Source organism: Choloepus didactylus, chromosome 2, assembly GCF_015220235.1.
Source record: "Choloepus didactylus isolate mChoDid1 chromosome 2, mChoDid1.pri, whole genome shotgun sequence".
NCBI classification, from domain to species: domain Eukaryota; kingdom Metazoa; phylum Chordata; class Mammalia; order Pilosa; family Megalonychidae; genus Choloepus; species Choloepus didactylus.
The window spans coordinates 149,828,771-149,844,278 of NC_051308.1; the positions used below are offsets into that span (position 1 = coordinate 149,828,771).

The 15,508-nt window shown below is 33.9% G+C and overlaps 1 protein-coding gene across 9 annotated transcripts in view; it reads left to right on the forward strand.

The window, feature by feature from the left end:
• Positions 1 to 15,508, forward strand: part of EVI5 (ecotropic viral integration site 5) — a 245,388-nt gene that overhangs the window by 149,717 nt on the left and 80,163 nt on the right. For 8 of the 9 annotated variants that reach the window (XM_037826633.1, XM_037826634.1, XM_037826631.1 and 5 more), the window contains one exon: positions 6,599 to 6,745. The exons of the other annotated variant lie outside the window; for it this stretch is intronic. In XM_037826633.1, coding sequence (XP_037682561.1) covers positions 6,599 to 6,745 — 147 coding nt within the window. The remainder of the gene's footprint in view (positions 1 to 6,598; positions 6,746 to 15,508) is intronic. 9 annotated transcript variants of the gene reach the window in all.

A 15,508-nucleotide genomic window follows, 5' to 3' on the forward strand; every position in this document is an offset into this window, starting at 1 on the left:
TGTAAACTGTGCTATTCTGAACATTCTCATGCGTGTTTCCTTGTGTATGTCTGCAAGAGTTTCTCAAGGATGAGGGTTCTTTCTCTTTTTCTATGCCTTGGACCCCTTTGGCTGTGTGAAGCCTGTGGACCCTTTATCCTAATAATGTTTTTTCATGTATAATAACATACATATGATTGCAAAGCAAGGCAGTTATAGTGAGATATAGTTATCAAAATACGAAAAACAAAAATGTTGTGATACAGAACATATATGGAGACACACACAACACAACACAAGCCCATTGCTGGATTCGGGATTTTAATAATTTAGACTTTTTGTACATATATTTATAAAAAATATATTTGGATTGTACTGTAGTTTTCCTTTTTGTGGGTACTCTTATCTGGCTGTGGCACTAACATTATACTAATGTCATTGAGTTGAATTGTATTTTATCTTTTTCTGTTCTCAGAAATTTTATGTAAGGTTGTAATTGCCAGTTATTTTAATATTTGCTAGCAATCATCCACTAAACAGTCTGGTCTGTTGTTTTGTGGGAATAACTGTTGAATCTAGTTTTAAATATCACATGAAGTTGTTAAAAGTATTTTTTTTCTAATTAATTCCACTGGCTCTATATTTATGTCCCCTTTTTTTTCATTCCTAATAGTGTTTATTTGTGCCTTCTGTTTTTTTCTTGAAAACTCTTGCAGGAAGTTTTTCAATTTTATTTTTATTTTTTTAAAGACTGGGTTTTAAATTTTTGTTGATCTTTCTATATTGTACTATTGTTTTCTATATAATTTATTTTTTTGAATCTTTGTTATATCCTTTATTATACAATGCTTGGGTTTAATCTTTTCTCTCTCTCTCTCTTTTTCTTGAATTCCTAGTTATTATGTCTTTCCTAATATGTTTTTTTTTCTGTTTTCAGTTCCATATTTTTTAGCTTTCTTTATGATTGCTTCTTTGACCCAAGAGTTGTTTAAAGATGTCTTTTATATTTCCAAATGTATAGGTTTCGGATTCACTGTTATTTGCCTGTAACTTAATTGCATTATGATCAAAGAATGGTTGGTTGAGTCTTACATTAGGTCAAGCTTCTTTATTGACCTGTTTGAATTTTCTGTATCCTTTCTAATTTTTTTGTGTTGCCTGATGTGTCAAACACTGATTTGTATTAATATTTCTTGATGTGATTGTGGATTTATTAATTTCTCCTTGGCATTCTGATAAGTATTTTTGTAGAAATATATTATGAGCCCCTTTTGGGTGGGGGCATACAAATTTAGAATTACTGTATTTTCCTGGTGCAATGAATATTATCATTATATATTATCATTATTCTTAAGGATGTTTCCTGATCTAGTCTATTTTGACTTAACACAGTTCTCCAAGCTATCTCTTGTTTAATATTTGCCTTACATATCTTTCTCTGTCCTTTTACTTTCAACCTGTGTTTTTATATCTCTGATAAACAGCATATAGGTGAAGGTTTTTAAAAATCCAATCTGAAGGGAGTTAAATCTTAAATTGTACAGTGTCTATTTGGAATCATAGAACAGTTATGGAAATAGTTGGTGTGGTGGTAGTGCAACAGTGTGAACATAATTAAGAGTACTGAGTTATATATTTGAATGTGCTTAAAAGGGGAAATTTCAGGTTGAATATATGTTACTAGAATAAAAAATTTTTAAAAATCCATAGGACAGTATAATACAGTAAACCCTATGGTAAACCATGGACTATATAGTTAATAGTATAATTATAAAAATGTGCTATCATTGTTTATTAAAAATGTACCACACTAATGCAAGGTGTTAATAATAGGGTGGTATATGGGGACCCTGTATTTTATGCATGATTTTTCTGTAAACCCACAACTTCTTTAATTAAAAAAAAATCTAATTGCATAACTCTGTGAATATACTAAAATCACTGAACTGTACACTTTAAATAGTTGAATTCTGTGTTATGTGAAATATATCTCAATAAACTATTTTTTAAAAATTCAGTTTCTTAGTCTTTTTTAGCTGTTTTTTCCTTGTTTTGTGACTGTGATATATTTGGAATAATACCTGTCACCTGGCTAGCTATTTTCTGTTGTTCCATCTGTTCTCTATTTCTTTTATCTTTTTTCTACCTTCTCTTGGGTTTATTGAGCATTTATTATGATTCCATTTTATCTCCAAGATTGACTTATTTATTTATACCTCTTTAAAAAGTGTTAGTGGTTGCTCTAGGATTTATAATATACATCTTTAATCAGAACCTAATTTCAAATTATACTATACCTCTTCATGTGTAGTATGATGGCCTTACAGTAGTATATTCCCAATCTCCCTCCCTTCCTTTGTGCTGCTGTCATACATTTTACTTTTGCGCATGCTATAAACATGTAGTACATGGCTACTGTTTTTGCTTTAGACAGCTACTGTTAATAAAAAACAAAAATAAGGAAAATATGAATTTTATTTTACCTTTAGTTATTCCATTTCAGCACTATTTCTTTGTGTAGATCCATGTTTAAGTTCACTAATTCTTTCCTTAACTTTGTCGAGTCTACTGATGAGCTCATTGAAGACATTCTCTAATATGATAATGTTTCATTTCTCAGATTTCTGATTGATTCTTTTTTATATTTTTCACTCCTTTGCCGATGTTTCCTATCTGATCTTACATGTTTTCACCTTTCCTTTACAGCCTTTAGCATATTAATCATGATTATTTAAAATTCCCTGTCAAAGAATTTCAAAATCTGTATCATATCTGAGGCTGTCTATTGATTGCTTTGTCTCTTGGTAGTGCTTTGTTTTTTCTTGCCTTTTCCTATGCTTTGTAATATTTTGTTGAAAACTGGATATATTGCGTCAGGTAAGAGTCTAAGATAAGTAGTTTTTATGCCTGGAAATGATCACTCCTTTCCTTCTGCTAGGCCTTTAATGTGGGAGTTTGAGTTACTTGGTAAGGAGTTGGGCTGGCTTTGGGGTTTGTTCTTTCTGTGGTTGCCAGTGCACCATAGGCCTCAAATTCCTCTAGTAATACTTTATTTTTAGAGTGGAGGCTCATTTTGCCTGAAGATTTTTCACAAGATCTTCCCTTTGCATGACACCTCAGGGAAGGTCTATCTCTAGTAGTATTCTATTGTTTTCTGTTACAGGGAGTTGGAGGAGCCAGATGCATTCCCTGTCCTGAGAAAGCCTGGGCTTAGGCCAACCTTATGTCCTGGATCTGGAGTGTTTTTCCTTCTTAGTGTTCCTGCCCTGTCCTCAGCTATAGTCCTGGGCTCAAAACATGGTCCTGCCCCTCCCCTTAGATACAGTGCTTTTCACTATTACCGGAAGGGCCACTGTGTTTGTTGCCCTACTCCTGCAGATTAAAGCTTTTTTTCCTGAGAGGAGACAGGCAAGGTTTAGTGCCCCACCGATAGTGACTGGCTGCCATTCCCCTTCTCTCAGGTCTGCTCCATGAGTGTTTTCTCAGGACTTTCATCCATCTTTTTTTTTTTGGTGCACTTTTTTGGAGTCCATGAAGAAAAAGTGCGCAAGAGGTTTTAAACTTTCCTCTATCTGTGGCCCCCAGAAGCTCCGCATTCTTCATCCCACATGCGGCAGCCCATACTCGGCCTCCACCAGTTCAATATTTATTCTAGCTGAATTATTCTTAATGGCATCTGATGGCGTTGTCCCAGGAGAGCAAGTGCTCACATCCCATCCTGTCTCTCCCAAGAGACTCATGTCTCTCCTTTGAGTTTGGCCCAGTTGGTTGTCCTGTGAACTGTAGGTTCAACAAAAGTCATGAACTTAGAATTTGTCTTTTTTTGTTGTTTTTTTTTTTCAGTTGAAAGAGTAGGAGTGATACCCTCTCCAGCTTTCTACTTCTCTGAACAGAAATCAAAAGTCATGATTATGTATTTGGAATTATTATATTTTGTACTTTCTGTTTCTCTGGGTTTTTCCCTATGTTTTTTCTTCCTTTTCTGCTTTTTATTGGATCAATTATTTTTCTTTCCCTTTCTGTCTAATGGCTTGAATTTTATAATCCATTTCTTTCCTCTTATGTTTTTACCTGAAAAAAATGTAAAATGCTTACCTGACTGAACAAAGTCTAAAGTTAGTTATTATCTTCATTTTTCCCCCAAGAGTGCAAGGACCTTAGAAGAAGAGCACCTTCATGTGCTCTTCTTCCTTCTTACAAGTTATTATTGTACTTCTTTTTAGTAGATATTATTTTTAGTGCTTCATGGAGTCAGTGCCCATTTCAGTTTGTCCTCATTTGGCAACTTTTTTGCTCTCCATTCTTACTTTTATTTGGCAGTTTCTTTCTGGTTTCAATCCTGAGTTATAAACTCTCACTGATTTGTCTTAAAATAAAGTTACTTTTCTCTCACTCTGGTATGATAGTTTAGCTAAGTATAGTATTATTGGATGATGTGTATCTTTTTAAGCAGTACAAGTTTTTGCTGTTGAGATATCTGCTGAAATAATGTCTTTCCCTTGATTTACATTCTTTTCTTTAGTACTCTGAGTTTGTGATGTATCTCTGGGAGAATTTATCTATATTTTTATCCTGTTTGGGACTACCTATACTTCTTAAACTGTGGATTCCTAGCTTTTCTTTTTTTTTAATTATGAAAAATTCTCAACCATTATCATCTCTTACACCATCATATCTAACCTATTTTTTTTTTCCATTTTATCCTGCAACCCCATTAGGTTGCCATTATTCTTTTTTCTGTCTCTTGACCTCTTCTGGGATACCATTTCTTTCTTCAATGTACCTAACTTCCTATTTAACCCTTTCATTGAATTTTTAATATCCATAGCTATATTATTAATGTCTAAAATTTTGATTATTTTCAAATTTGCCAAATCTTTCTTGACAGTGTCTTATTCTTTGCATATGTTTTTGCTTCCTCCTCGTATGTCTTTAATAACTGTAACCTGCTTGTTTTATAGTCCTCATATATCATTTTATTATCTAGAGTTCTTAAGAGATCTATTCATGTTGTCTGACTACTGATTCTCACTCATGGTCAGTTCTTTGGTTTTGTTTATGTTTGAGTGTTTTGTAATTTCGGATCATGTACTTGTGTTCAGGGGTGCAGGGGTTTTATCTGTGGGAATTCTGTACAGCCTATGTTGACATGTGTCCCTCTGAAGTGTAACGATTTGTTTAATGATGGGAGTTAAGACAGCAAAAAGAGGTTGTGGTTCACTGGTTCATTTTGAGTATTGTGCTAAGATTTATTCTTAATTCTGCAAATGAATGGTATTTATTAAATGAAAATGAGAAAGAAGGGAAGCTCTGGACAAAGTAGGGTGATATAGTTAAAAGATTGTATAAGAAAGACAGAAGTATTTCTTTTGTGAGTCAAGAAAATAAGTAAAAGTAAAGATGAAGAAACTCGGAAATGGTGGAAGGTTTTAGACCTTAAATCTATCAGATGATCTAGATGTTTTCTTAAAACTGGAATCACAGTCATTTTCATAGAGTGAGATGGAGTAGGTATAATAATAGTAAGAACTGAACATACAAACAACCTGTTAAATTTCAGGCGTTGTGTAAGACTCTTTTCACTTTTCTCATATAACCATTGCAGTACCCTTGAAAAAGCAAGTAGTAATATCCACCTTTTACCAGTGAATTGTAGTTTGGCAGAATTAACTTATGTGGGCCAGCATGGATAGCTGTTAAATGAGGGGTCAGATTGTACCTGTCTTTGGTTATTAAAGTCCCTACTGTTTGTTTTAGGTGCCTGAAAAATTAATACAGGTTTGAAAGAATTCAGGCTGTATCTAGTCTGAATGGGAAAATTTTTTATGGGAAAGCTACATCATGCCAGTCAATTCAAGGTCTATATATATTCTTTTAGTTTTAAGGTCTCTATATATTTTTTAGCATGTCCTATTATTATAATATAATGAGCAGCTAACATTTAATGAGTTCTTACTAGGCCCTTCTATACATGTATTATTTCATTTAATTCTGAAGTCAGCCAACTGAGAAAGGGGTCATATTTTTACTTTTCAAATGAGAAATGGAGAGTCAGACATATTAAGTAGTTTGCTCTACCACTAAATAGCAGTCAGAATTCAAAACCAGTCCATGTTCCATAAAAAGATACTGTGCTGGATAGACATTGGAGGAATATATAAGTACACATGACATGTTTTGTGATATCAAGGAGTTTACAGTCCAGTAAATGCTGACAGTATCTTTGGGTCAGTTTCTGCTTCCTTTCGGGAACTGAAAGGAGGAATTAAAAATTCATCATATTCCTGCATCTAACCACCTTGTAACCCCATTGCTTATTTCAGAATTGGATACCTTCAAATTGTATGTATGTATTATTATAGTTTACAGATATTTATTGCATAAGGGGTAAATTGAGGTATAATTAGAATTTCTAATATGGACCTTATGCATTTGGATCATTTGATTTTTAAAGCAGTTTTCTTTATTTTTTCATTATTTAACTTTTTGTTGAGTAGGATTAACCTATGACTAATAATTTTTTATAATGCTGTTAAGGCATAAAATGAATAGGTAAACATTTGTAAAAATTTTCAGGCCTTTAAGCTATCATCTGAGTATTTATATTTTTGATTATTAGAACCAGATCAATAGTAACCATCTTCGAAGAGCAGAACAAGAGGCGATCAGTCTACAGGAGAAGGTGCAGTACCTTTCTGCACAGAATAAAGGACTACTTACTCAATTAAGTGAAGCAAAACGCAAACAAGCAGAGATTGAATGCAAGGTAAATACTTACACTCACTAGTTTATTTTTGTTACTATAATGCCATTTTATTGTGTTTGTCTTATTATGGTTAACTTTTCTTAAAAAGGAAAAAAAGCTTGGTGGTTGCTTTTGGTCAGGTCATATTGTTCTGGGGGGTGGCTATCATTTAGGGAACCTCTATTTCAACCACTTACTTGGTTAACTTAAATACTGCTTTGGCATTTACTAGTATCTCTTTTCAATTTTTCTTTTGACATGTAATCCTTTAAAACCAAAGTTTTAAATGTCTCAGCCAAAGAGGCAAGTAATTTAGAGGGGTTAGGGCTCCTCTGCTTGGATTGGTACCTTTTTTAGTGAGCAGTCAATATAGTACATGTTTTCTAGATAGAGAGCTAAAGAGATAAGTATATACCAGTGGAATGGAAAACTGAATATATTTTCCTTTATGCTTTTAATCAGTTTTTCTGTTTCTTTTTTAATGAAGTGTTGTTTGGAATCATAAAGCAGCAAAAGTATTTGAATGCAAGTAAATTTTTTCTGAAATCAATGACAGAATAACAGTGGTAAGGGTGTATGTGTGTGTGTGTGTGGGTGTGTGTGTGAGAGAGAGAGAGAAATAACTAAGGAGAAAACTATGAGCATTAGAATGGATTATTAAGGACAAGTTATAGGATTTAAAAAATGAGCTCCATGGTGAGGTAAGAGTAATGAAGCCCTTCAAAGATTACAGCCACATTATTCTATGATGAGAAATAAGACTTTCAATGGCACATATAAAGCTGTAATTCCATCAACTTGTTCTGGTGTCATTAAAAACCAAGAGTGAAGCTTGAGTGGTTTATCAGTGTTACTGAAATCCAGAGATGAAATTACATCCTAATAAATATGTATGCCTGTTACAATTTACACTGACAGAAATCTGTAGGCAGTACTGAAATTTTTACTAACTTAACAGTAGTCCCTCTTGAAAGATATGACTATTACTAATTTAAAACGGAAATGAAATGAGGCTGTATCAGTTTGATTTCATACCAATGTCTGACTGGGTTTTTATGATGCCATATTGTCTGTGCTGACTTACGTTTAATAGAGAATTAAAATTAATCTTTTTCCATTATTGTTGTAACTTTTCCTTGAACATATTTTGATAACTGTGTTACTGGATTTAATATAGCTCCTCAAATACCTTAGCCGTTAATTAAAGTGCGGTGTTCTTTGGAAACAAAGATTCGGAGAGTTTGCTACTGAAAATTTGTATGTATTTTTTAATTGTCTAAGTAATGGGCAGATTCAGAATTTTAAAGAATTTTAAGAAATGATTTGGGATTTTATTTAATTTTTAATTGTTTATTAATACCTCTATGAAGTATGTTATAGATGCTGACTCTGATTTCTTACTCTGTGTTTAAGCCATATATTGATTTATTCAGTCTTCTGTAATGGCTTTTGAAGATTTTGAGAGTAACCAGTGTGTTGTCACCCTAACACCTAGTACATTCTGATTAAGTGTATGTATTCTACCTTGTTGGGTTGGAACAATTCAGGAGCAACCCTGATCTTTGCAAGGAAGCCAGTCCTTGGAATACATACATCTGATTCATTTTTATTTAGTATTATATGATTATTGCTTCTGATTTGTTGATAGTTATTCATTAACGCCCATTCTTTTATTTTTCATTTATGTGAAATGTTGGGATATTGTTTTAAATATTAGCTCTTTTCCTCCTCCAACTGAATTTGAATGTTCACACTTAAAGATGAAATGTGCAGCAGTACAATTCAAGTATAAGTCAATGATACCCAATTTCAAAATCCTAAACATCCAAAACCCAGAAGTTTTTTTCTTTTTTTTTTTTTTATTAAATTCAGTTTTATTGAAATACATTCACACACCATACAATCATCCATGATATACAATCCACTGTCCACAGTATGATAACATAGTTATGCGTTCATCACCACAATCTGTCTCTGAACATTTTCCTTACATCAGAAAGAACCAGAACAAGAATAAAAAGTAAAAGTGAAAAAAGAACACCCAAATCATCCCCCCATCCCACCCCATTTGTCCTTTAGTTTTTATCCCCATTCCTCCACTCATCCATACACTAGCTAAAGGGGGTGTGATCCACAAGGTCTTCACAATCACACTGTCACCCCTTGTAATCTACATTATTATATAATTGTCTTCAGGAGTCCAGACTGCTGGGTTGGAGTTTGGTAGCTTCAGGTATTTACTTCTAGCTATTCCAATACATTAAAGCCTAAGAGGTGTTATCTATATAGTGCATAAGAATGTCCACCAGAGTGACCTCTCGACTCCATTTGGAATCTCTCAGCCACTGAAACTATTTCGTCTCATTTTGCATCCCCCTTTTGGTCAAGAAGATACTCTCAGTCCCACGATGCCAGGTCCACATTCATCCCCGGGAGTGATACTCTGCGTTGCCAGGGAGATTTACACCCCTGGGGGTCGGGTCCCACGTAGGGGGGAGGGCTGCGAGTTCACCTGTCGAGATGGCTCAGTTAGAGAGAGAGAGGGCCACATCTGAGCAACAAAGAGGTACTCAGGGAGACTCTTAGGCACCATTACATACAACTTTAGACTCTCCTTTGTGGTAATGAGCCTCATAAGGGCAAGTCCCATGCTCGAGGGTTCAGCACATCAAACCATCAGTCCCGATGCTCGTGAATCTTTCAGAGATTCATTTGGAGGTAAAACCTGATTTGAACTGACATAAAGCCATTTATAATTTTTGTTTATCCCACTTGGTGTGGATATTTATACTTTACTGTAGAAATATTACTGTTTCATTATGAATGCTATCCCAAACCCCACTGAATAAAAGTAATGTATGGTTTATGCATCTTAATACTTTACTAATTTCTAAAGAATCTGGAATTCCAAAACCCAACTTGTCCCTAGGATTTTAGTGAAGAGATTGTGGACCTGTTAAACACGTCTTTCAAGTGAGATCTCCTATGTAAATCTCAATTTGAAGATTACTGAGAAATTTTCTATTCTTTAGTTCTACATAGAGATATGTGTCCAAGGCAAAAAGGTATCTATTGACAAAATTGTTTAATAAATAATGTTGTGAGGAAAGTCAAAGTATTTTACTATGATTATAATATTGTGCATATTGCAAATAATGATAGGAAGAAAACAGGAAGAAAGTAAACTTGTTGCTTATATTTAATATAAACTTTAATATCTACATACACATTTTCTCATAATACTTTTTTTTGAAACAATGTAAGTATTACTTTTACCACTGTCCCCATCTATCCCATTCAATTCCCTATCCTACCACATACCTCCTTCTTTTCTTTCTTCAGGTAATTGCTTTAATTTTTTAATATGTCCCTTTAGAGTTTCTTTTAGGTAGATACTAATAAGTAAAGTATGTCGTTTTTCTTCTCACTTTCTTACATACTGTAATATATACCATTCTGCTTACTATAATATATACTGTAGCATATTATAATATATACTGTTCTGCTTTTTGCTTTTTTCCATCAGTATGTTTTAAAGAGCTTTCAATGTTAGTGCTTGAAGAGTCTTCACATACATTTCTAAGGTACATTGTTTTCATGGAGGTACCATAGTTTACGTTATTAGGTCCTAATTGGGTCACTTAGGTTATTTCCAGCAATGTGTAGCAAATAATCTTGTACATACATAGTTTCAGATGTGTAGAGATATCTACACATTCCCATAGGATAAATTCCTGTAAATTTGATTGCTGGGTCAAAGGGTAACTGCATTTGTACTTTTCATAGTTTGTCAAATTGCCTTCCCTGGGGTTGTACCATTTTGTACTTTGACCGCAGGGCCTGTTTCTTCACTGTGTTGCTTACAATGTGTATAGCCAGATCCTTAGTTCATTTTGGTAATAGATGTTATTTGCATATTCTAGGACAGTGATTCTCAAACAAGGATGGGAGGTGGTTAGATTATGAGACTACAAGGAATGATGGCCTTTACTTATTTAGTTGTTAAATATTTCAGATACAGTAGTGAAGAAAGGGGACATAACACTTATGAGACTATAAATAAAACATAAATAAGATTATTACTAATTGGGTTGAATGCTAGGAAAGAGGTGTAGGATGATATATTATAGAATGGGGGGGGGTTTGGATGAGGTGCTAGTTTAGATCAAGTGCCAGGAGGAACCTAAAGAATGAGAAAGAACCAGCTATATGGAGAACAAGGGGAAGATCTTTGCATGAAAAGCACCACAGAGTTCAAGGCCCAAAAGCAGGAAAGAACTTGGTTGCTGATATTGGCTTATAATGAAAAACTGAATGAGATAAAGCCAGACAGATAGGCTGAGAGTCCACTTCTTACCATGTAGATCTTTGCAGCCTATGGTAAGGAGTTTGAGTTTTACTCTTATGACTGTGGGAAGCCATTGAAAGGTTTTAGGTAGGAAAGCAACATACTGTAATGTAGTTTTGTTTTTTTTTTCCTGTTTTTCTTTTTTTTTTTTTTTTTTACTTTTAGTTTTTTTTTTAAATTTTTAATTGTTTTTATTAGAGAAGTTGAAGGTTTATAGAAAAATCATGCAGAAAATCTAGAGTTCCCTTATATCCTCCCTTATATACACAGTTTTTCCTATTATTAACATTTTGCGTTAGTATGGTACCTTTGTTACAACTGACGAAACAATATTGTTATAATTTTAGCATTAAATATATAGCGTTCACTGTTTGTGTTGTACAATCCTATAGTTTTTCAGAATTTATTCTAGTAACATATATTCAACCCCAAATTTCCCCTTTGAGCCACATTCAGATATATTATTCAGTGATGTTAATTATATGCAGTGATGTACTACCATCACCACCATCCATTACCAAAATTCTTCCATTACCTTAACAGAAACTCTGTAACAATTAAACATTAACTCCCCATTCTCTACTCTAGCCCTGGCCCCTGTTAACCTGTATTCTAATTTCTGATTCTATGAATTTGTTTATTCTAATTATTTCATATCAGTGAGATCATAAATATTTATCCTTCTGTGATGGCTTGTATCACTCAACTTGATGTCTTCAGGGTTCATCCATGTTGTTGCATGTATCATAAATTCATTCTTTTTCATGGCTGAATAATATTTCATTGTTTGTATGACATTTTGTTTATCCATTCATCTGTTGATGGATACTTAGGTTGCTTCCATCTTTTGGCAATTGTCGATAATGCCACTGTGAACATCGGTGTGCGAATATCTGAGTCCTTGCTTTGAATTCTTTTGGGTACGTACCTAGAAGAAGGATTGCTGGGTCATATGTTAGTTCTATACTTAACTTTCTGATGAACTGCCAAACTGTTTTCACAGGGCTGCACCTTTTATGTTCCCCCCATAATGAATGAGTGTTTCTATTTCTCCTTTTTTAAAAATAGGAAAATATCAGGTTTGGGAGAGGTGTGGAGAAATACTTTAGTTTTGAAATAATTTTATATTTACAGAAAAATGGCAAATGTAATAGATACCTTTCATTCATTTCCCCCTAATGTTAACGTTTATTCCCCTGATGAACATTTATCAAATTCAAGAAATGAACATTGGTACCATGCTATTACTGAACTACAGACTTTATTCAAATTTCCCCATCATGTCTTATCGTGATTCCTTATTCTCCTCCAGTCACTGATAATTCCTTGCTGTTTTCTTGTCTTTGATTACCTTAATTATTGAAGAGTACTGGTCAGGTATTTTGTAGAATATCCCTCAGTTTGGATTTGTCTGATGTTTTCTCATGATTAGACTGAGGTAATAAGGGAAGAATATTGCAGAGATGAAGTGCCTTTCTCAGCACCTCGTATCAAGAGACATGCTGTTGATTTATCTTAGTACTAGTAATGTTGACCTTGATCACTTGATTACGATTATGTCTGCCAGCTTTCTCCATTACAAAGCTTTTTTTTTCCTCTCCATACTATGTACATTAAAGTGAATTACTAAGTCCAATACACAGTCTAAAAGGAAGGGAATTGAATCACAAAGAATTTTTGTACATATATTAAAGCCACCACAATAATTACTAAATGTTTTTGGACAAATACTTTGAGGCTATGTAACTATCCTTAAAAGTTTCACCCACTAATTTTAGCATTTATTAGTGGATCTTACCTGCAGCAGTTAATGTAATAAAACATACACACATGCCTCTGTGTAGAGATATATTTGAGGTAGTTGGAGAGAAATTTGATGTGAGAAGGTCAGGTGTGAAGAAGGTACAACATAGAGATGCTAGCTTGAAATTTGATGTGAGAAGGTCAGATGTGAGAAGGTACAGCACAGAGATGCTAGCTTGGGGTGAGGTGTTGGCGGTGGAAGTAGAAAGAAGTAGGCCAATTCAAGATCTAAACCAACAAGACTGGATGATTAGATTGGAAAAGGGGAATTTAGGGAACAATTGAAGCCCCAATTTTTGCTTTTTTTCCTACTCGATTGACTTAATTTTATATAATGTTAACTAAAATTAGTATAGTATAAACATTAGTTGCTATTGCTATATAATGAATTACCCCCAAAACTTAGTGACTTAGAACAGCAACAAGCGTTAATATCACACAGTTTCTGTGAGTCAGATTTCAGAAGTAGTTTAGCCAACTGTTTCTAACTCAGAATCTCTCATGACATTGCAGTCAAGATATTGGCCAGGGCTGCAGCCATCTGAAGGATTGATTAGGGCTAAAATATAAACTTTTTGGTTGTCTCACTCACATGGTTGCAAGTTGTGCTGCCTATTGGTGAGATTCCTGTTCTCAAAGGGCTTATTTTTACTAAGAAGATACAGAGCAGTAAATACTTAATTAACATTGCAGTGTGAGGAATGCAATGATTGAGGAGGTACAGGACACTATACTGGGAGTTTAGTGTTAGGGTAATAGTATATAGTATATATCTAAGTATATATCTAAGCTGAGCACACAGAATATGTAGAACTTGGTTAAGGAAAAGCAGCAGAGGGTTCGTTAGAGAGAATAACATATGTGAAGAGAGAAGTGAGAAAGCACATTGTTTCAACTAAAAGGAGTTCATCCTAGCTGGAAGTATAGAGTGGAAAACATGGTAAGGAATGCTAATAAGATAAGAAAGCCAGAGCAGCAAATCGGGAGCAAACTGTATAGAGTTTTATATGCCTGGATAAGGACCTATGACATAATTTCAAGATCTGTGGAGAACCATTGAAGTGTTTCATATTGGGAAGTGACAGGATGAGATTTGAATTTTGTTAAACATAAACACAGTGGTGTGCTTGAGCTGGCTAGTACAGGCTTGCAAGAACTGAGTTTTATATCTCTTGTATCTGGGTGATAGAAATACTGTATAATGGTGTGGTACTTAACTGCACATCTCTTCTCAACTCTGAATTTGGTCATACTATGTTGATAGCTTGAAAGCAGCCATGGTGGGAGTACTTACATCACATAATTGTCAAATTCGGCAAATCAAGGCTTGGGTTATTGTTTTGTTTATTGTCTAGACCTGGGGGTAGTAAACTATGTCCCATAGGCCCGAATCCAGCTACTGCCTGTTTTTATAACTAAAGTTTTATTGGAATACAGCCTTGCCTGTTTTTTTATGTATTGCGTAGGGCTACTTTAGTACCATAATGGCAGGCAGAGTAGTTGAGACAGACCGTATGAACCACGGGCCTAAAATACTTACTCTCTAGCCCTTATGAAAAAGTTTGTTGATCTCTGCTCTTGACTTAAGAAAGTATGAAGAAAATGTTAGTGCAGATTAAAACTTAAAAGTGTTTTGTATCTTCAGCCTTTATATTGTGAATAGCACAGAAATATTAAGGAAAATGTTTTTCCAATATTTGATAGCTATTTATCTGATTCAGCAAAAAAGTTGCTCATATCATTGACAAATGAATCAAGTTCTTTCATTTTTCACTTTCATCTTTTCTGTATATAAACAAAAATGTGAACCGATATCTGTGTTGAAACTTGTTCATTAGTTTCAACCATAGGTGGCCTATGGATACAAGAATTTGGCCAAAAATCAATGAAAGGATTCTGTGAGAATGTATTGATTATATGGAATTTACAATAATGGGTATTGTGTATTTTATTATATGTGCGTTTTGCTCTGTACTTTCTTTATATCAATTTTAATAAAATTTATAAAATTATTTGCACAAGTATGTACGTATGTGTACAGGTACATACATACACTTGACAGCAGTTGTTAAACATTTACCAGCACACATATTCCTTGGGAACAGGGAATACATGTTCTGGCCATATGCCAAATGGCACAGTATGAAAAGCAGTGTTTGTTTGAAGTCTAGTACTAGATATCTCTAGTATATCTGAGATACAAGAATAAATATAAATTTTTATTTGAGGGTTTAATTATTACACTTTTATTAAATTTAACAGGTTTTTAAAAATTGTGACATTGTGGAACTGCCAGGTACTAAATTTCTCCTATGGTTACTATGCTGTACATTTTTGATACCACCTGAATGCTAAATTTCAACTGAAGTTAACAGCAGAGCAAAATATTTTTGAGACCCTATTTTTTCTTAAAATAATTTCTTTCTATTTTATTATTTCTGAATCAGTATGATTTGGTATGAATATTGTAGAATGTGGTTTTAGAGTTTTTCCTTTGTAAAATTTTGAGGTAGCCATTATCCTGCTTTTCATAGGAAGGTTAGAATTGTGATATAGTCAGTCTAATTTCTGTTATTCTCCTTTATAGTGTAAATACTTATTGACGTTTATTGCCTAACAAAGGGTATAATGTT